The following is a 23,050-nucleotide window of genomic DNA, read 5'->3' as shown; positions in this document are numbered from 1 at the left end:
CCAACTTCTGCTAGATGGTGTTACCATAGGTTTATAAACTGCCATTCAAGGATCTTGGTCACAAGCTTCTTTTAGTTTTCTGCCAAACTTAGAGTAAAATTGTATCCAAGGTATGTCAGATTTTGCCTTCAACTCCTTCTGAAGATAATATCTCTAACTCATGAGTTCTTCTAGAATCATTCAATTTTATTCCAAAGTACGAGGTCTTCTTTGATCACGAGACTCCTTTTTGTGTCCTTCAACAATCAAAAGTAATATTTCCAGCTAAGACAATTGTCTTATTATAAACTTCCTCCTTTGTTGAACTTTCTTCAAGACTTGCTTTCATGTTGCCATCTAAAGCTGAGTGTTGAATTTTTTTTAATGCATATTTCAGACTACCTGCTCCTATAGAAAATGCTTTGCTATGTCCTTCCAATTGTTTTATCTACTTGTCAAAGTCTAGTCATATAAGAAAAGTAAGCTTCCTGAAATATTTTGCTCTACTCATTGTGGTGTCACTGGCTCATTCTATCATGTATAAGATCAAATCTGCTTCACTGAATTTGAAGTGAATGTTAACTTTTTCTGGCTAGGGAAATCATTATGTTGCAAGGTAGAAGTTGACTTCCATTGATGGACTTTTTGACTACTCTTCCCTTTCCAAAGTTTTGACTACCATCCTGTTAGTTTCCTAACTTCATAGAGAGAAATGCTAGCTTCCTTTGGATCTTCATGATGAAATTTTAAAGACAAGAATCTTTCTACATTATCTGCAAATGTAATTGAAAGCTTCTTCTAGAGTTTTGTGATGGATTCAATGTAGACAACTGTCAAGGAGGCTTCTTCTTCTTACTTTACTAAGTTGATTCTAACTTCTTCATTGTAGATGACTATGAGTTCCCTTTTAATTTCGATCTCCGTGAAAAGTCTTAATTTACAAATCCCAATAACCTTTTATGCTATCCCGCCATAAATCATAGAACTGTCTTCCCATCAATAAATAGTAAATACTATATGTCTTCTTCTAAGAAATAGAAATCAAACTTGACTGCAAACCTGGTACAAAAATGGATTGTAGAGCTATCTATACTTGTCATATTCTTCATTATCATTAATAGTAGAAATCCTTGTTGTCTTCAACCTTGGGTTTCTTCGGAGCTTCTTCATCTTCAGTTGTTAATGCATCATGTCTTTCCTTCCTCTTATTGCTCTTATTGTTCTTAGGATTCTTGGGACAATCTTTCTTGATATGTCCATATTCACAATAACCATAGCATTGAACTTTGGACATATCCTTGTTTCTATGAGACTTATTTCCATTGTTTTTGTGTTGAGATCCAAACCAAAAGATTGAGAATATTCATTATTAGGTTTTGCATCAATTTTAGCCTTCAATCTTGATTCTTCCAGAACACATAAAGCCCATATCTCTTCAAAGGTTGGGGTTTCCTTTCTAGCATAGATGCCTCCTGCAAAACTGTCCCAAGCTAGGGGTAAAGCATTGATTACAGAAGTGATCAATTCAGAGTCAGATATGGTTTCACCAAGCCCTTGAAGCTGATCTTTGATTTTTGATATCCTCATAAAGTATGAAGCCACGTTCTGTTCCTTTGACATCCTTATTCCATAGAGTTGATTCTTTAGAGATATATTTTGGCCAGTTGTGTTGGAGTATAATTTCACCAATATGTCACAGACTTCCTTGGATGTAGACAAATCTGAAACAAAATAAATGACATGATCTTTGATGGATTCAAAAAGAATCCTTTCAGCAATAATTTTTCCCTTATTGTATTTGGCTACTTCTTGAGCATTGTTATTATCTAGTACCAAAACATTGCCTTCAACGAATTGCGTGACTTCATTTTCTTTAAGAACTAAACCAATCCTCTTCTTCCAAGCTTTGAAGTTAGATGCTCCATCAGCCTTGTTGCCTTCCTTGCAGATAGATGCCATTTGATTGGGAGTATTAGATTTATAGAATAGAACAATACTTACTTGAAGTTGCTACAAGAATATCTTCAAGGTTGTCTTTTAAGTAAGTGAGACATGCTATAATGATGTCTTCAAGCTTCCTTCCTTAGCTTTGGTAGTGAGAGAGAATTGCTACAAGGGTGTCTTCAAGTATGCCAACAAGTTGTGATCTTCAAGCTTTCTTCCTTCACCTTAGCTCTGATACCATGTTGAGAAACCAAGTGTGATGAAGTCTAACACCTAATTTCTCTTCTTGATAATTACTTGTGAATATTAGTTGTCTTCTTATTACTTCTTGTGTCTTCTTCACCAAGAAATATACAAATGTTCAAAATATAAAGATCACAAAGAGACAAGAGACACCAAAATTAGGCTGCTAGCCAAGGCAAAACCCATAAGGGGAAAACCCAACAATCCTTTTCTTATAGAATCAAATCAAAATAAGAGATATGCAAGACCAAGACCAAACTGCCAAGAAAATACCAAGTCCAACCCTCCTCCAAGTCACCTCCAAGAGTCAAAGTCAATGTTGGTCAAACTCTTTCAAATCTGGCCAATCTTCTGAAATTCAGACCTGCAACATGGGTGCCAAAATTCAGCCTGCAACTACCTCAGAATTTTCGGCCTCCTCCACAAGAAATTCACCCTTCACACGTGAGAGTTGGTACCATTCAAAGATTTGGTCAAGAGGGAATATTCTTCTAGTCTTTTCCTTGTCTTCTCTCCTTTGACTTGGCTTTCTTCTTCTCCTATGCTAGGTTCAAATGTGCTTCTTGTTGTGTTATGTGTGTGTGCTCCAAGTAGGTTGAACTTCCTCTTATATATAGTTGTCCAGGAGGGTCAAATGAGTGTCACTTGTTAATTTTTCAAAATGTTATATGCTGATATAATCACTTTAAAACAATTTCTTCAATTCCAATCACCCCAACAACAATAAAGCAATTATAGATAGAACAGTAAACAATAAATGCACAATAGAAGATAGCCAAGCACAATGAGACACAAATATTTGGTCAAAGACCAGGGAAAACCCCATAAGGGGGAAAACCCTTTGATCAACTCTTCTTCTTCTATTAGTCAATCAATGTTCAGCAAAAGATACATAGTCCAAATAGTACATCCAACAATCTATCAAAGTCAAAGCCTTGACTTCCAAGTCAACCAATCCAATATATGTCAATAATGAGAGAGCACCAAATCTAGTCAATAGTACCAGTTTGCAACAATTCAGTCTATGTAACAGCAGTCAACGGTCTGCCCTAACTAGTCAAATTCAACAGTAAACTCATCCTTCATTGCTTAGCCAAACCCAGTTAAAATAGTCCAAATATTTTACCTGCATTTGGTCAACTTCCACAGTCAACCTGTGGTCAAACCTAGTCAAAGTGCCCAAAACAATTTGGTCAACTGATCCAAATGGATCCAAGAATGCCCTCTAAGTCTCCATGAAACTTTTAAAAATCGTGCTCAAGGCCAAAAACCCTTTAAAAGGATAAAAAATATCATAAGAGGGACACCCTTAGCCGAGCGGAAAAACACTATCGGGCAGCCCAAAACCCATGAAATCGTGAAAAAAACAGAGTAATTGCAAGCGGGACAAGTGACGCACAGTAGCCATCCGATCTGGCCGATCAACGGTCCAGATCGGATCAGCCATCGCAATCGGCGGTAACCTTTGGGCAGAGTTCGGTGGGATCCACATAAGATTGGCGATAGCGAACAACGATATCGGCGCTTTGTATACATATATGGCGATGGCGATTGGCGGAGTTAATATGGACCGTCGATCAAGCGCGCAGATCGACAGCCCATATTAACTAGCAAGATCGCTATCGGGGGATTGCAGAAGCGCTTACCACAACAAAAGGGTTCTTGCGATGAGCGATTGCGATATATTGCATCGCATCGTTACTGTGCAGAGTGGCCGATATACATACACCATGCGACAGCCAAACCCGATAGCATTCTAAAGGAAATTTGATATAATTTCAAGTCTGTAACAGGGCCATTTTAATGTATTTTCGCACTTTTCGCGTATTTCCAAAATACAAAGGGACGGAGCCTTCCCGATATGCGATAGCGATCGATAGGCGGACCCGATAGGGGATTGAACCATATTTAAAGGATTTTGAAGTCCGACATATCATATTTTGGTGGATTTTCTCTGCTAAACTGTGTTTTCTCTATAAAAACAGGGCGCGGCCGTTATAGGCATTTCAGAGGCCCGAAGCACTCTAGCGCTGCGAAATGGGTGGCCACCTCCTCCCCATGCGTTAAGCAATGATTGTATAACGCTGGAGAGGGATTCAAAGCGTTCAAGAGGCTGGGGAAACTAAGAGCCGAAGAGATGAAACGAACAAGCAGCGTTGGCTTTAAAAAAGCCATAGACAGAGAGCAGTATTCAGGAAAAAGTCGAGACAAAGTTGGGACAGAGAGCATTAGGGGAGTCTGTGTCCTCATTGGGAACTTGAGAAGTTCAAGTAAACTCTTATTGCTATATTCTGTTGTGTGTGAGGCTCAAATTGAGCTCACTGTTGTAAGCAAAACTCTGCCTGAAGACATAATAGAGAGGCCACCACTGAAGGTTGGACCAAGAGATGTAGCCCAGGAGTATTGGGTTACCTCTTTATTAAATTCGTTGTGTCATGTGTCATCTATTATGTTTGTTTACTGCTTCATTGTCTGTGCATTTCGCAACCTTATCGATGCATTACATATAATGACATAGACTAATCCATGCACATAAATCTGTAATACCTTATTAATTGTCTTAGATCTCATTTTCAGATCAAGTGGTATCAGAGCTTTAGGTTGCTAAGGTTAGACAAGCTTGTGCTGGACTGTTAGTGAATGATAACTAGATCAAAGCTTAAATTAGGAGAAGGAGAATTGGTTGAAACTAACCCAGAAATTGGTAGAGTCTATACTAGGAGGAAAATGTCAGAAGAAATTCCCTTGGAATCAGACTCTCAGTTCATGGACAGTTTCATGACTATGAGAGCCATGGTAGAGGAAATGTATAGAGAATTTAAGAAAGGTCGGAGTGAAGATTCTTCAACTTCCCAGCATGACAAAGGAGCAGAAGAATCTCTCTTAAATGACCATTCTAATGGCAAAGGGAAAGAAGAAAAGCTTCCCACACTTCCCGATAGTCCTAAAAATAAAAAGAAGAAAGCATCTTTGATTAAATTAGATGTTAAATTTGATTTGCCAATATATGATGGAGAGCTAAATGCAGAGAAGTTGGATAACTAGATTAGACAGATTGATGTGTATTGCAGGGTGTAGAGCATTAATTCAAACAGCAGTAAGATTCAGTTGGCCAGCCTACGCCTTGGACGAACTGCCTTGGTATGGTGAGAAGGCAGAACACACGCTGACTTGAAGAAGCATGGTAAAATTCTTTCTATCTGGAGTGAATTTGTTTCTGCAATTAAAAAACAATTCTATCCACTAGCTTATATGCAGCAAGCTATGATGAGTTGCCAAACTCTTCGCCAATTAAAAGGGCAAAGTGTACAAAGCTACACCCAAGAGTTTAGAAAACGAGCTTTGATTCTAGGAATTTCTTTAGACTCACCTAAAACTTTGTTGAAGTATATAGGTGGTCTACATAGTTATTTGAGACATACCATTCTCATGTTTAACCCTACTAGCATAGATGAGGTATTTGTTCAAGCTACCCATCTAGAGGCTAGAGGCAAGAATGTGAACCCAGAGATTGGGGGATCATCAAAACCCACTGCAAGTAAGAACAAGGAAAAGAGGAAGCAGAAATGGAAAGAGAGGAAGGCCAATACTGTACAAAAGGCCATACCTTCATGCACTCACTGCAAGAAGGAGGGACATCATGATGAACATTGCTGATCTTTGCATCCAGAGCTGAAACCCAAGAAGTTTGATGGCAAGAAGAAGAAGATTGTTGCTGCTATACAAAAAGATTTGGAGTCAGACTCAGGTGATGAAACAACGATTGCAGCCACAAGTATAAAAGGTAAAAATTCTAAAGCATCTACTAGTAATTCTACACAAACTATTGATAGTGAAGAAAATGAGAGAAAAAGACATGATTTTTTTCATATTAGAGTTATTTCCAAGCATCAAAAGATTGATACTTTATTTGATAGTGGCTCACAAGTAAACTTAATTTCTAAAGCAATTGTAAAGAAATTGGCACTGCTAACCACACCTCACAAGAAGCCATATCCATTAGGTTGGGTATGTGATAAAGCAAAATTACAAGTGATTAGACAATGCAAACTTAGGTTTTCTTTTGGGTCAGCATTTGTGGATGAGGTTGAGTTAGATATTGTTCCCTTGGATATATGTGGAATTGTTTTAGGAAGTCCTTACTTGTATGATAGAAAAGCCATATTCTATAGAGCTGAAAATAAGTATCAACTCGTTAAAGATGGAATCGAATATATTGTAAGAGCTCATAAACTCAAGAATAATTATAATCTCATAAACTTGGGGCAGATGAAAAGAATTGTAAATTCATGCAAGCAATTTTTACTGATGGTTGTAAAAGAAAAGAAACCTGATAAAACCAATATATTTGAACCCTGTGATGCTAAACAGCAAGCTGATTTAGAAAAAGTTGTTTCAGAATATGATATCTTATTTCAAAAACCTAAAGGTCTGCCACCAAAAAAGGAAATTGTACATGATATTAATTTGCAGCAATATGCTCCATTGCCTAACATCGAAATGTACAAGTTATCCGCTTTAGAGAATGTAGAAATCAAGAATCAGGTACAGGAACTGCTTGAGAAAAGGTTCATAAGGCCGAGCACATCGCCATGCGGATCCCCAATAGTATTGGTGAGAAAGAAGGACGGTTCGTGGAGGATGTGCATTGATTACCGAGCACTGAATAAAATAACGATCAAGAATCGTTATCCCCTTCCTCGCATAGATGATCTATTGGATCAGCTGAAAGAGGTTGTTTACTTTTCCAAGTTGGACCTACGTAGTGGTTACCATCAGGTCAAAGTAGCAGAGCAAGATGCATGGAAGACTGCTTTCAAAACAAAGCAAGGGTTGTATGAATGGTTAGTTATGCCTTTTGGCTTGACTAATGCTCTTGCCACTTTCATGAGAGTAATGAATGATGAACTCAGGCCTTTTACTGATGATTTTGTAATTGTATATTTGGATGACATTCTTGTATTTAGTAAAACATTGGAAGAACATTTGCAGCATGTAAAGCAGATTCTAGATGTTTTGAAAAAGGAAAATCTCTATGTTAAATTATCAAAATGTGAATTTGGAAAAACATCTTTGAATTATTTGAGTCATATAGTAGGGGGTGGTGAATTGAAGATAGATCCCTCTAAGGTTGCAGTCATTGTAAACTGGCCTAAACCCAAGTCTGCTACTAAAGTTAGAAAGCTTCTTAGGGGCAGCACAATATTAGAGAATGTTTATTGCTAACTTTTCCTTAATTGCAGCTCCTTTACATGCATTGACAGGATTGAACAAGGTGTTTCAGTGGGGAGGCAAACAGCAAAAAGCCTTCGACACCTTGAAAGAAAAAATTAGTATAGCACCAGTACTAGCATTTCCAAATCTTCAACAGCCATTTGAGATCGAAACAGATGCCAGAGATTATGCCATGGGATCAGTGTTGATGCAACATGGTAAACCCATATGCTACCATTCTGAGACTTTTAATTCTGCAGTAGTTAACTATCCTACATATGATAAAGAATTGTATGCATTAGTCCAGAGTGTGAAAAAGTGGAAACATTACTTAATGGGCAAAGAAACAGTAATACATACTGATCATCAGCCACTTCAATACTTGCACTCACAAACTAAGTTGAAACAATCAAGACACTATAGGTGGATGGGTTTCCTACAGCGGTTTCATTTAGTCATCAGATACAAAAAGGGCATACATAATAAAGTTGCAGATATGTTGTCCAAACCAATCATAAATGCATCTACTATACTTAAGCATAACTAAGTAATGCATGAAAGCTACATTGAACAATATGCTCAAGATATAGACTTTAAAAATGTATATGCAGCTTTAAGTAATGGCAAAAAGGTAGAAGAATTGGATTACTATATTAAGGACCAACTCTTGTATCATTTGGGAAAGCTATGCACTCCACAAACAGAGAGAATTAATATAATTAGGAAAGCACATACTTCTCTGATATCAGGTCATTTTGGTGTAAGCAAACAATTGCACAACTACAAAGATACTGCTATTGGCCAAAAATGCATGAAACAGTTTCTAGATATGTAAGAGGGTGTACCATGTGTGCTAAAAGCAAGCCCAACAATAGAAAACTAGGCTTGTACACTCCACTGCCAGTCCCTTCCCGTCCTTGGGAAAGTGTTTCCATGGACTTTGTTGGAGGATTGCCAAAATCTAGAAAAGGACATGATTATTTATATGTTATGGACAGGTTCAGCAAAAAGTGTATTTTAATACCTTGTAATAAGCAGATTACAGCTGAACAAACAGCGAAATTGTTCTTTCAGCATGTCTGGGTGCATTTTGGGTTACCCACTTCCATAGTATCTGATCGAGACTCCCGATTTGTTGGGAAGTTTTGGTCAAGTCTGTGGGAATTAATGGACACCAAACTGAAGAAAAGCACAGCCTTTCATCCACAGACAGATGGCCAAACAGAGGTAGTCAACCGGACAGTGATCCAGTTGCTCAGGGGTTATTGCAGCAAGCATCCCAAGCTTTGGGATGAACATTTATGTTATGTGAAACATGCTTATAACCGTGCTAAACATTCTTCTACACAGAGATCTCCTTTTGAGACCTGTTTTGGTTTCATACCAAGGTCTCCCTTGGATTTTATCTTTGAAAAAGACATAGCAGTTGCTGGACACAGTGATGTGGATAAAGCAACCAGATTCATTGAACAGATCCAAGAGATTCACCAGGCAGTGCAGGAACAGCTGGAAAAGAGCCAAGCCAAGTACAAGGCAAGGCATGATAAACACCGGGTGGAGCACAGCTTCCAAGTTGGTGATCAAGTCTGGCTGTATATCAGCAAGGACAGAATGCAAGGTGAAGGAAAGAAGCTGAAGCTAATAAGGTATGGGCCTTTTAAGGTACTTGAGAAAATTGGTGAGAATGCTTTCCGCCTTGATCTGCCAACATACATGCACATCTATTCAGTAGTAAATGCAGAAAATTTAAGACTGTTTGAACCTTCATTAATTGAAGATCCTGAAGAGCAAAGTCAATTGCCTTCCATTGATGATCTGTTGCCTGAATACCTCAATGAGCTACAGGAAGATACAGTTCTGGACAGGAAGGTGAGGACAATGCGCAGAGGAGATGTTGAGTACCTAAGGATTGGACTCAAAGGTTCAAAACCCAGCAGTGCAAAATGGATAGAGATTGGACAAGTGAGGCAGCTGTATCCTCACTTGGTTGATGCTTGAAAACCAACTTTTGGTGGTCCAAAAGCCTTTTTCAGTGGGAAGGCATGATCCAAATGGATCCAAGAATGACCTCTAAGTCTTCATGAAACTTTTAAAAATCGTGCCCAAGGCCAAAAATCCTTTAAAAGGATCGAAAATCTTTTAAAAGGATCGAAAATATCATAAGAGGGACACCCTTAGCCGGGCAGAAAAACACTATCGGGCAGCCCAAAACCCGTGAAATCGTGAAAAAAACAGAGTAATTGCAAGCGGGACAAGTGACGGACAGTAGCCATGCGATCTAGCCGATCAACGGTCTAGATCGGATCGGCCATCACAATCGGCGGTAACCTTTGGGCAGAGTTCGGCGGGATCCACATAAGACTGGCAACAACGAACAGCGATATCGGCGCTTTGTATACATATATGGCAACTACGATTGGCAGGGTTAATATGGACCATCGATCAAGCACGCAAATCGACTGCCCATATTAACTCGCAGGATCGCTATCGGGGGATTGCAGAAGCGCTTACCACAGCGAAAGGGTTCTTGCAATGAGCGATTGCAATATATCGCATCGCCGCATCACATCGAAACTGTGCAGAGGGGTCGATATCCATACACCATGCGACAGCCAGACCCGATAGCATTCTAAAGGAAATTTGATATAATTTCAAGTCTGTAACAGGGCTATTTTAATGTATTTTTGCACTTTTCGTGTATTTCCAAAATACAAAAGGACGGAGCCTTCCCGATATGCAATAGCGATCGATAGGCGGACCCGATAGGGGATTGAACCATATTTAAAGGATTTTGAAGTCCGACATATCATATTTTGGTGAATTTTCTCTGTTAAACTGTGTTTTCTCTGTAAAAAATGAGCGTGGCCGTTACAGGCGTTTCAAAGGCCCGAAGCACTCTAGCACTGTGAAATGGGTGGCCACCTTCTCCCCATGCATTAAGCAATGATTGTATAACGCTGGAGAGAGATTCAAAGCGTTCAAGAGGCCGGGGAAACTAAGAGCCGAAGAGATGAAACGAACAGGCAACGTTGGCTTTAAAAAAGCCACAGACAGAGAGCAGTATTCAGGCAAATGCCGAGAGAGAATTGGGACAGAGAGCATTAGGGGAGTCTGTGTACTCATAGGGAACTTGAGAGGTTCAAGTAAACTCTTATTGCTGTATACTGTTGTGTGTGAGGCTCAAATTGAGCTCACTGTTGTAAGCAAAACTCTGCCTGAAGACAAAATAGAGAGGCCACCACTGAAGGCTCGACCAAGAGATGTAGCCCAGGATTATTGAGTGAACTCCTTATTAAATTTGTTGTGTCATGTGTCATCTATTATGTTTGTTTACTGCTTCATTGTCTGTGCATTTCACAATCTTATCAATCCATTGCATATAATGACATAGACTAATCCATGCACATAAGTTTGTAATACCTTATTAATTGTCTTAGATCTCATTTTCAGATCATCAACCGTGTAATAAATTTGATCAAAGTATCCCTCCAAGAGTTTGTTCAAAGCAACAGAAGATAGCCCAATCAAAACAAAGTTGACGCTAGTCAAAACAGTCCCAAAAACAAAAATCCAACGCAGGTCAAACAGATCTCCTCCTCCTTCGCACGTATGAAGTATCTTTTGCAATTTCAGAGATATATGAACTTGCTTAATGTGATGGATGATCCAAATGAGCTACAACATAATGTCTATTTATATGTGTCCTTGAAGGGTCAATTTCTCTTAAGAGGTTAACTTGACTTTTTGTGTTGACTTGGTCAAGGGTCAAAAATTAAGTATTTTCCATGGATTTTAAAGGTGAAATTCGAACCATAGCTATCATTTTTCAACACTCCCTCTCATCTAGGGAGGAATTTCCAATTGTATCATAAGTCTCGTCTCGGATGTACATGTCTCAATATAAAAGAAATTCATCTCTCCCCATCTCATCTCAGTTGAACAATTGATGACTCGATCATAGAAGGAGAAGAATGATCCACGAGACAAAAGTGGAGATCAATTTACCACAACCAAGTCCATGGCGGTCATAAATGACCTTGGTAAAGATCACACACCCTATATCCATTGGTTGACCCTCACCAACTTGATCCTCAACGACCAAGTGGTAGAATACTTGAATCCAATACTTTAGGGGAGATCGATTTACCATAACCAAGTCCATGGTAGGCGCGTTGTAAATATCATACACACCTAAGTCTCCTCACCCACTAGCCAGATGGGTGACAATTCTAGCAAGCTTAACCACCTCAGCGTGGCCCTTGGTCAGTAATGACATGAAGGTGACTTATGGGTAGGATGCATACTGGGGCATATGCTCAACCAAATTCATGGCTTCAACGAGTACCCTCACACCCAGGACCGACTGCATAACCCCCTTCATCAAGTCAATGGCTAGTCATAAAGACAGGGGAAGGCATGTGTTCAGTGTTCTCAATCAGCAGTATTCTCTGTCAGGAAGGGATACATTCTCCTGCAATCCAAGTTGCTCTTTGAAGAATAAGAACTTCACTTTCAACAATGGCTTGGTGAGAATGTTTGCAACATGCTCATCTATCGAGATATGTTGGACCCTCACCGCTCCTCTCAGTACCATGTCTCCGATGAAGTGGTACTCAATCTCGATGTGCTTCGACCTGTCATGGAATATTGGATTCTATGATAGTCGGATCTCGCTTTGAGTGTCACAGTATATCACGGTCATATCCAACACCTGCTCAAACAGCTCTGCAAAGAGCTTCCGCAACCACACTGCCTCGCAGCTAGCCTTACTAGTTGCAATGTACTCTGCCTCCGTTCTACTGAGCAGGGCAGATTTATGCTTCCTGCTCATCTAAGAAATCACAGCAGATCCCAAGCTAAAGCAACATCCCAATGTCCTCTTTATGTCAATAATGTTCTCAACCCAATCAGCATCTTATATATCCATGCAATCTCAACTCATCGCGAAGGTGTATCTCAATCCATAGTTGATCATCCCATGGTGATATCTTAGCACACGTTTTGCGGTCACCCAGTGAGCATTCAAAGGTTCCACCATGAACTAGCTCAAGTTGTTAATAGCAAAACATATGTCTGGTATTGTCTTGACCAAAAACATCAGAGCCCCAATCAAATGTCAGTATAAAAAAAGATCTGCTAGATCTGCTCCCGCAGCTTCACCACTTAACTTCTTGAAGTTTGCCTCCATTGGTGTGGCCATGGATTTGCAATCCACCATTCCAAATCTCTCCAAGAGTTTGAACATATTTTCCCTGGCTAAGGAAAATCTCATTAGGACTCTGCCACACCTCTAAGCCCAGGAAATAGCGCATCAACCCAAGATCTTTCATCTAAAACTCATAGGCAAGCTCCCTCTTACACTAGAGAATCAAAGGCTATGCTCCTATCAAGAATAAGTCATCAACATGTAAAACCAAAATCAAAGGCATACCTCGGACAACCTTGAAGTAGAGGGTTGGATTGGCATTGCTTCCAATAAATCCCAGCTTCATTAGGTATCCGTCGTTCCGAGCATACAAAGCCCTAGGGGCTTACTTCAATCCATAGAGGGCTTTCTTCAATATGCAAACATGGGTTTCCTTGAAGCTCTAAGGTTGTTCCATGTACACCTCTTCCTTCAGTATGCCATGAAGAAATGTTATCTTCACATCCATCTGGTGAAGACTCTAACCCTAGTTAGCAACAAGAGCAATGATGGATCGGATGGTAGTGTATAGGGCAATAGGTGCAAATATCTCGTCATAATCTTCTCCCTCTTTCTGGGAGAATCCTCTAGCCACAAATCTCACCTTGAACTTCTCAATGCTACCATCAATTGCATGTTTAACTTTGTACAACCACTTGGAAGTCACAATAGACTTCCCATACATTATTCTTGATGATGGACTCATATTCCTCAGCCATGGCATCCCTCCAAACCTGTTCCTTCATAGCTTCTTCATAACTACAAGGTTCAGATTGTATAAAGTCACTCATCAAAGTTGCACATCCCTGATATCTGCAAGGTTGCTTGCTTTCTCTGAAGGTGCCTCTTAGGGCTAAGTGTCTCTTAGCATCCTATAATGTATCACAAATACATAGAGATCTCTTCCTTATGGGAGGATCACATGGAGGAGGATCCAAAGGATCCATGGGTGCCATAGGCTCATCTACAAGGTCAGGCTCGGGCATGGAAGGCCCAGCATCTACATCCATAGCATCATCCCATTTCTCATTCCAAGGAAGGATAGGAGAGTCCCTTGCTTTTCCAAGGGTTGCATCTTCATCAAATGTCACATCCGAGTTGAACTTGATGTTTCTTTGGCCTAGCACATATATCCTGTAAGCTTTAGAATTTTCACAATAACCAACAAATGTACCTTTCTTTCCTGAAGCTTCTAGCTTGGACCTCTTCTCCTTTGATACATGAAAGTAGACAAGGCAGCCAAAGATTCTCAAGTGTCCAACTTCTAGTTTCTCGCCTGTAAACACTTCTTTAGGAGTCTTGTTTCCCAAGGCATGATGAGGACTCCTATTTTGGACATACACAGTGGTATTTGTAGCTTCTCTCCACAAAAACTTTGATCATGAATCATGGATTTGGCAACTTCCATGATAGTCCTATTCTTCCTCTCAGCAACTCCATTTTGTTGAGGGCTATATGGAACAATGACCTCCCTCTCAATCCCTGCTTCTCTGCAGAAGTCTTTGAACTCATTTGAAGTATATTCTCCTCCATTATCTGTCCTCGGGATCTCAATCTTCTTTCTTGTTTGATTTTCCACAAGAACCTTGAAATCCATGAACACATCGAAAACTTAACCCTTGGTCTTCAAGTAGAAGTTCCAAGTTTTGCGAGAACGATCATCAACAAAGATTGCATAGTATAAGTGTCCTCAAAGGGATTTCACAGGCATGGGCCCACATAGATCAAAATGAATAAGATGAAGGATCTCTTTAGATTTGCTGCCACTAGAAGGGAATGGTCCCTTGACATTCTTCCCACTGGCATATCCCTAACATACACCTTCATGATCAACTTGCATCCTAGGTATCCATGTCACCATCCTGCTCACAATAGGCAAAGTTTTATAATGAAGGTAAGCAAATCTCTAGTGCCAAAGTTCACACTAATTTGTATTATCATGGACCAATGCTTGAATTGGTCATCCACAAACTTTGTATAGGCCATCATCCCTGACACCCATTGTGAAGGTTGCCCTCATGCTAGAATTCCTTGGCCATGCAAAGACTTTTCCATCAATGAATGCAACTCTAAACCCTCTGTCTTCCATGGCAAAGATGGAGACAAGAATCTTCTTTAGGCTTGGCACATACAACACATCTTGTAGAAGAATGGTTTGGCCAAAATTCAAATGAAAAGGCGCAGAGCTAGGCCTTGCTCCTTAATGGTTGGCTTCGCGACGGCACAGGCAGTGCAGGATCTGATACATTTTCCAACATCCTGTTGGAGATTTGGCCAATAAAAATACTCTTGCAGTACTGCCACTGTCTTCTCTACACCAAAGTGTCCTGCAACCCAACTGTAGTGCGCCTCCCAAATCAGCTTGGCAAGCTCGCTTGAAGGAACACAAAGGTATCCCAGATGGCATAACAGCGCGTCCTGGAGATGGAATTCTGGAACTTGGTTGCCATCCATCAACATCTAGTATGTGGTGGCGAATTTTGGATCATTTTTGTAAAATTGTGGCCATCCAGAAGTCTCATGCTCACAAGAGTCGAGAACAGTGGTCAACGCCACAACCGGCGGCCGACTGAGGCAATCTGCAACATTATTAGTGTTTCCCTTCTTGTACTTAATGATCAAATGGAATTGTTGCAAATATGTGGACCATTTTTCATGGCGATTGTTTTGCAACTTTCCTTGTGTCTGCATAAGCTCAAGAGGTCGATGATCTATATGGATGATTGTTTCTTTCCCCATAATGTAATGTTTCCACTGTGGACAAGCCTACACGATGGAATACATTTCCTTATTGTATGTGGGGTATTTTTGAATCGTATCAAAGAGCATCTCACTATGATAGCCCACCAGATGCGCTTGTTTGGTGAGAACTGCACCAATCGCATAGTAAGAGGATTTATTGGATTTGTGCAACCAAGGCATCAACCTCAAAGGAAAAACTAAAGTCTGGACTATCCTTGCGGCCTATTTATTTTCAAAACCTCTACAAAGTACTTAGTGCATTAGTCATTGATCTAAGTCACTCTCCTTAGGGCATCCTTCTGAAGCTCGACTTAGGATTTCCTGCTACGACACAAATCTCTGAAATTTAATCTGAATATTGAACTTTTGATATACCCCTTTATTTTGAACCATTCCTTGAAAACCGAGTTGGTTAGAGCATGAGTTTTGAGGCCTTAAGTGAGGTCCTATAGCCCTCATTTGTACACCAAATTAAATATAAAAAAAAAATGGTCCTTCTTTTGAAGCTTTGTTCGACACCTTAACTCACAGTTAAAAGGTGTATCTAGTAGCATGGTTGGGTAAAAAGGATCTAAGAAAAGGGGTTGCTGGCTGCCGGCTGAAGACAAATCTAGGAGAAAATTTCTCCTATGGGTGTCACCCACTGGTGGTGGGTAACAAGAACCAAAACCCAAATATTGCTGAGTAAAAAAGTACAAGTTCCTACTCTAACTCAACCAAGAAAAACTACTCTAAGACAACCTCTCTTGGCTGATTTTACTGCTGCTAGGACAGCAGTAAAATGAAGCCTTCAAATGCTAGATATATCAATGAAACACTTAGAAATGTAACCAAAAAATATTTAGAAAAATTATGCAACTTTGTATGAGGAAAGAAGAGAGAGTTTTGGGGCCTTTCAAGGCACTTGGAGGCACTTGATGCTAAGGGGGAAAAATGCTTTGTTTGTGATTGAAGATGGATGCTCCAACCGAGGAGGTCCCCGATCTCCAAGCTAGAGGAACCTATAAAAACTTGTGATCTTGCCAAGAAATTAGTAGTCATAGGTGTAACTTGCATAATGAAAGAGTAAACAGGCTATTCAACCAAGAAACACATGTAATATTCAATTCAAGAATGCAAGCTAACAAGAAGACAACAAGCAATTCTCTTCTTCTTTGGACAACAATGTCCATATTAAAGCTTAGGATACAAACTCAAAGCAATGAAATTAAAATGATACAAGGTTACCTCAAGAAATGCTCCAAGCAAGCCACACAATTCACAACACCATAAGCCTCCAAAGCCTTCTTTCAAAAATGAAAGATGGCACAATTACAAAGGAGCAACACTTCCCCAAGCTCTCAAGCTTCAATCTAGCCACTTATAGAGGAGCTTCAAGAAGAGAAGGGTGGAGATCTCAAAAAAATGATGATCCAAAGAGAGGTACAAATTGATCCAAGTGGAGGGAGGAGATCCCAAGGCAGCTACGTGAATCCCCAAGTGGCAAGAGAATGATCTCCAAGTGGAGTATGAGCTACCAAGAAAGGGCTACATATCTCCCAAAGAGCTTATGTGCATGTCTCCAAGTGTGGGTTGCGTATCTAAGTGTAGTGTGGAGTGGGATTGGCTTGCCACATACCCCACACACTCCTCTTAAACACAACCCTTCAACAAGTGTAACTCGACCTCATTAATGAGGCAACTCGACCCTCAATTATGGGCCTCCAACTCGCACTCCAAACTAGCAGCAACTTGACCTCCATGTGGCAGCCAACTCGTGCTTGATTAATGAGGCCAATTTGACCTCCATATGGGCCTCTAACTCAACCCTCAACTGCCTCTTGTTGCTTAGTCACTCTTCTTAATTGTTTGAGAGACTCAATTAACATGTTTCCGACATGTTCCTAGATTATTAAATTATGATTTTTCTTCTATTTTTCTCACTTTTGAGTAAAAGTGATTTTCCATGGGGAAAATTAAATATTTTCCACCCCAAAGTGGGTACTAGAATAATGTTAGTATTCTAAGCATGAAAATTGAGTACTCACATGCCATGCAAGTCTTCCTAATGCCACTTTTTATTTGTTACATAAAAATTAATTAAAAATTCCCATCCTGCGAGAAAATTTTAATTATTAAAAAATCCTACTAGAACCTAATGCAATTCCGTGAGATTTAAGATAATGTCCAGCATGGTAATATACATTGAGCCTAGACTTAGAAAACACACTCAAGGCCCAATTATTAAGACACACTCCAGCTTTATAGGTTGTGAGAGAAAAAACTCAATTGATTATTTGCCGCTAAAACGCAGAAATAATTAATTAAGTGAGAAAAAAACACACTCTGGAGCAGGTTCCTTAGTAACCAAGTCCCAAGGGTCTAAGCCTTTTACATAAGTTCATCATGCTAGCGACATTTTATACAACTCCCCCATGGGGGTACAAAATTTGCATGAAGAAAGAAGGGAGAAGAAGATGAAGGAAGAGAGAGATAAGAGGAAAGATAGCCTTGTTAGGCTTCTAGTCTTGAAAAATTTTGATAAGTGCCTTCTCCATCGGGCAATGGAGTCCTTATTCTACTAAGTACAATTAAGCAGGTAACAAAGCTCATGCTGGGTTTTTGCCCACGTGCTAATGTGTACGTCTCGACCATCTTTTGCAGTTTGATATTCTTTGATTTTCTTTTGTGGCCATTATTTGTTAATTCCTTTTCTTTTAACCGCATCAACCTCCCAAGGCCAAGTTTCGGGCCCTACCCAAGTATGAGGATTTATGGGAGCCAAATCCCAGAGAATCAATGGTCAGTTGAACCCGAAGAATGGAGGCGGAATATAGGGCTTGTAATATAATATCGAAAGTGGTAAGTATGGAATGGGGATAGATGGAAACACGCTATCTCAATCGGGGCTTCCAGAGTAGTGCCTCTCCTATACCCATCAAGCCATTAGGGGAGGTCCCACTGGATTAGGATCGAAGATTAGCCCCCCATTTAAGGTGAGGGAACAAGATCACGGTCAAAACCCCTCCTTCCAGTTCACCCCATCATCCATGCCCAAAGCCCAAATACAAACAAGCATAAGCACCCAATTGCAAAATGAATAAAGTACCTTTTGGTCATAAACCCACCTTCATGTGCTCCTGTGAGGTGGGTGAGAAGACATATGACTGATGCAAGTGGCAGAGATATGAATTGCACATTGCCATTGGCTAGTGATGGTTATTGGGGCTGCTCACTGACTGGCTTGATGGGACAAAAAAAATTTCCTATGGGATCACCCACTTTAGTGGGTAAAATCTAGCTCCAACTGGAACATGAGCTCACCATAGACTGCATGATCCATGTACTTGAACAGGGAGTTTATGAGAACTCCATAAATCTCTAGAACCGTAGACCTATAACCTGCACATTGCAACAAACTTGTTTGGGAGCATGTGCATTGGGTGTAGGGTATCACCCATGTTTTACACAAGAGTATAAATCCATGCATAAAATAAAATATATTCTAAATGTGGTCTAATCTACATGAAACATGATATGAATGTTATTAGCGATGCTCACACAATATGCAATGCACCTACACTACCATGCATAATCGATATACAGTGCATGAGATAAGTATAACCATATAACCAATGTAACTAGCATATCATTAGATCAATATAACATCATTTGCCCCTAAGATTGATCATGAGATAAAACAAGAAGGCATAACAATCACCAATGCAAGTCTTACATGCAAAATCACCAAGGTGGTAGATGGGGAGAACCACAAATTATGAAAAGGCATCGAATCATGCCTACACCATTGGATCCTTCCTTCAAGCTTAAATATGGAGAAATAAATGATTAAGTTAAGGTATTTCTTGTCAAAAACCTTCTTAGGCATGCAACTCTCCTTGATGTCCTTAGTGATATGCTGGAGGCAATATGATGAGGAAAGGGCTAGCACAGAGAAGCTCGAGACTAGGTTGTTTGTCACGACAATCATATTCAAAAGGATCAACCAATGTTGGTTCATTGTGCTCAAAATCCATGTAGTCCGAATATAGCTGATAGATGACAACGGGAAGCTCTAAAGGTGGCTCAAACACATCAATAATCATGTCTTCTTGTTTACATGGAGTAGAAGGTAAGACAAGGACATCATTAAACGACACGTTTAGCACAAGATATCTCTTGATCAATGCACAGGACTATGACACGTTTAGCATTAGCATATCCATTGATCAACGCACAGGACTATGACACATTTAGCATTGGCATATCCCTTGATCAATGCACAAGACTATGACACATTTAGCATTGGTATATCCCTTAATCAATGCACAGGACTACAACATGTTTAGCATACAGGTAAATCCCTTGATCAATGAACGAGACGATGACACGTTTAGCATACAAGCAAATCCCTTGATCCATGCACAGGACTACAACACATTTAGCAATGATCATAAGACTATGATACGTTAATCATTGGTATATCCCTTAATTAATGCACAAGACTACAACACGTTTAGCATTGGTAAATCCCTTGATCAATTCATAGGACTACGACACGTTCGTTTAGCATTGGTATATCCCTTGATCAATGCACAAGACTACGACACATTTAGCATTGATAATTTGGTGTATCCCTTGATCAATGCACAGGACTACGACATGTTCATTTAGCATTGTTATATCCCTTGATCAATGCACAAGACTACAACGCATTCGTTTAGCATTGGTATATCCCTTGAGCAATGCATAGGACTACATCACATTCATTTAGCATTGGTATATCACTTGATCAATACACAAGACTACGACATGTTTAGGATATGTTTAGGATAAAGGCAAATCCCTTAATCAATGCACAAGACTACGACACGTTTAGTATTGATCATAGGACTATGACACGTTTAGCATTGGCATATCCATTGATCAATGCACGAGTCTATGACACGTTTAGCATTGGTATATCCCTTGATCAATGCACGATCAATGCACAAGTCTATGACACGTTTAGCATTGGTATATCCCTTGATAAATGCACAAGACTATGGCACATTCATTTAGCATTGGTATATCCCTTGATCAATGCAAAGGTCTACAACACGTTTAACATTAGCATATCCCTTGATCAATGCAAATGTCTACAACACGTTTAACATTAGCATATCCCTCGACCAATGCAAAGGTCTACAACACGTTTAACATTAGTATATCCCTTGATCAATGCGCGGGACTACGACAGGGTCATTTAGCACTGGTATATCTCTTGACCAATGCACAGGACTACGAAAAGTTTACACGTTTAGCATTGGAATTGGTATATCCCTTGATCAATGCTCAAGACTACGACACTTTAGCATTGGTAAACGATCATATAGCGATCCTGACCACCCTGTCAAATATATGAACAATTATGTGAAGAGACGGGAGCCCTACACTCACATGCTATTAGCATTGATCCCACATGCCTTTGATCTGTTGTTCCTTACAATGCCGGCTCATTGTGGGATGATGGTGCTATTGTGGGTCAGGCACGGGTCTGTGACATTGCTTAGCCAGGTAATCCTTCTCACTACTTCTCATCTCTTCCTTCGTCGGTCTCATAGCATCAAGAATTTGCCAGGGAAACCACCTCAATGGTGAACTACTAGTCTTCCAGATTCTAAAAGGGTTCTTGTTGACGTTGAGCTCAGAGGTTGTGGGCAATGTCAGTGTGTGGATTCAGGGATTTGGCATTCACTGAAATTGAATGCTGAGAGGTTTATCCAGGCTTTTATTCTGGGCCAATAGAGATTACAGTGCTCACAGGGTACAAGGAATGCGGCAGTTACTGTTGACAGTGCATATTTTACTTGCTGAAGGTGTTATTTCTACAGGGCAACATATGGATTCGAGAAATTGACACGAAATACAAAGTATTAAGAAGTAGCAAAGAACACATCCAACGTAACAGGGATTGCCTCTTTAAACTTATTGCAAAAATCCATGAAATTGAAAGTCAGATAACATCACAGATTGCAGAATTCAAAGGGTTTTTGGTGGACTTAAAATATCAATTGGCAGTTGAGGATGCTCAATGCAACCTTCTCCAGAATTTGACACTTAAACTAAATAACGTTGACCAGTCAATAACTTCGAACCAAAGGGCTTCTGCGAACTCGTAAGGAGCAGATCTATAGAAGGATGCATCAATTTATAAGGAAATGGTACCCGTGAGTTCGGAAGCTAAACCAGCAAGTACAGGTTTGGGGATGCTACCACCCACTATGCTTATTGCTTATTTAAATGTTTTTCAGGACTATTTTAAAAATAAGGCACGTTTTATAGAATATATTGTATAAAGAAGCATTGGATAATTTTGCAGAAGGTTAAGACCAATTTGTGTTTTGGGCCTGTATCAGGGTCTATGGACTATGCAACTGAAATTTTGAAACTATATAAAACAATATCATGTGCAATCTCTGCTGTAGCTTTTGCCGTAACAATTTAATAATGCAATTTACCCTATTACTGTTAAAATAAGCAAAATAAATAAAACCAACTGCTCAATATAATTCTAAATGTTTAAACGCTCTGTTTTCAATAATAATTTAATTTTAAGGTGATGGTGAAACCAGACAGTAAATGGGTGTATGAGATTTTTTTTGAGACAATGGACCCTCTGCAAAGCTATTTGACTGTTAAATTTTATAAAAATGTACATACTGTATCCGAAATGTACATACTCTATGCTTGAACTTCCGACTCCTAAGAGGATTCTAAGAAGATCGGGCCCATTCAAGCTTAACATTAACAAGAACCCTTCAGACAACAATTTAATGTTAAGACCCGCTTAACGCATACCCGTTACAATTCAGCTGAATTCTCTTTAAATGTGAACGGTTATACTACTTGAGAGACAGGTTCGCCAAGGATTTCGGAGTACTAACAAATTCGAGAGCTTTGCAATACTGACAAGAAGAGCTGAATGAAATTATATTCTTAGTCAGCGGCGAACATATGGACATGACTGGCATTGCTGAACGTGAACTGCTAATTTCGCCATTAAATTCTGCAGGGAGTACAGGAAATGCACATAATTACGATGAATAACTACAAACAACTACGACCTGTCGTAAACTGAATACAGAAGCTGCGTTAAAAGCGTGAGAGATTGGATGAATAACTGACGAAGAATACCTTGGAGAACGGGAGAGGACAGTCCTCTGAGTGTGCAAGCCATTTGCATCGCCATTCCCTTTCAAAACAGAATTTGAATGAATGAAGGAAAACCCGAGTTGGGGTTTTATCTAAAGAAGTATTCACTAGTTGCTCTGCTACCCTTCAAACGTTATCGTCATGTGTATGATACCATCAAATGAAGTAATGCGGTGTAAATGTTGCGGAAGCGCATCTTGATCAAGATTTAGCTCCCAGTTCATTTTAATTTAGATTTACCTTCGATGGTGTTTATGGATCTTTCTTAGGTAGATATGCTTGTTATATGAATGAGATTTTAATGTCAATGGAACTGAAAAAAAAAATAGAATATGGCATCACCACTGTACATTTTATAATTTAATTTATTTTCTTATTTAAATTAATGATAAGTTACTTTATTCTTTTAATAGTTTTCTACAATACCAATAAATTGTTGCTAACATATTGTCTCTAATGTCCTTGCAAGCATCATATTTTAAAATTAAATGTTTTCTAATTCCATTACTTCGGCAGTGCAAAAAATGTACATGCATTTTTCCCAAGTTTCTTTAGATTTTTCCCATTGTC

At 39.5% G+C, this 23,050-nt stretch overlaps 1 protein-coding gene across 1 annotated transcript in view; it reads right to left on the bottom strand.

Moving 5' to 3' along the window:
- Positions 1 to 22,684, bottom strand: part of SEP1 (stress enhanced protein 1) — an 84,695-nt gene extending 62,011 nt beyond the window's left edge. Inside the window, exons 1-3 of the mRNA XM_089452398.1 lie at positions 22,463 to 22,684; positions 22,172 to 22,334; positions 21,989 to 22,065 (exon numbers count right to left, since the gene is read on the bottom strand). Of these exons, the coding sequence (XP_089308524.1) occupies positions 21,989 to 22,065; positions 22,172 to 22,334; positions 22,463 to 22,517 (295 nt within the window). The 5' untranslated portion in view covers positions 22,518 to 22,684. The remainder of the gene's footprint in view (positions 1 to 21,988; positions 22,066 to 22,171; positions 22,335 to 22,462) is intronic.
- Positions 22,685 to 23,050: the final 366 nt, after the last annotated feature.

Source organism: Pinus tabuliformis, chromosome X (genome assembly GCF_031772625.1).
Source record: "Pinus tabuliformis cultivar Carrire ecotype Pingquan chromosome X, CPIR1, whole genome shotgun sequence".
NCBI lineage: Eukaryota > Viridiplantae > Streptophyta > Pinopsida > Pinales > Pinaceae > Pinus > Pinus tabuliformis.
The sequence above is the reverse complement of the archived record's forward strand: the minus strand, read 5'-3'. Positions and strand labels throughout refer to the sequence as shown.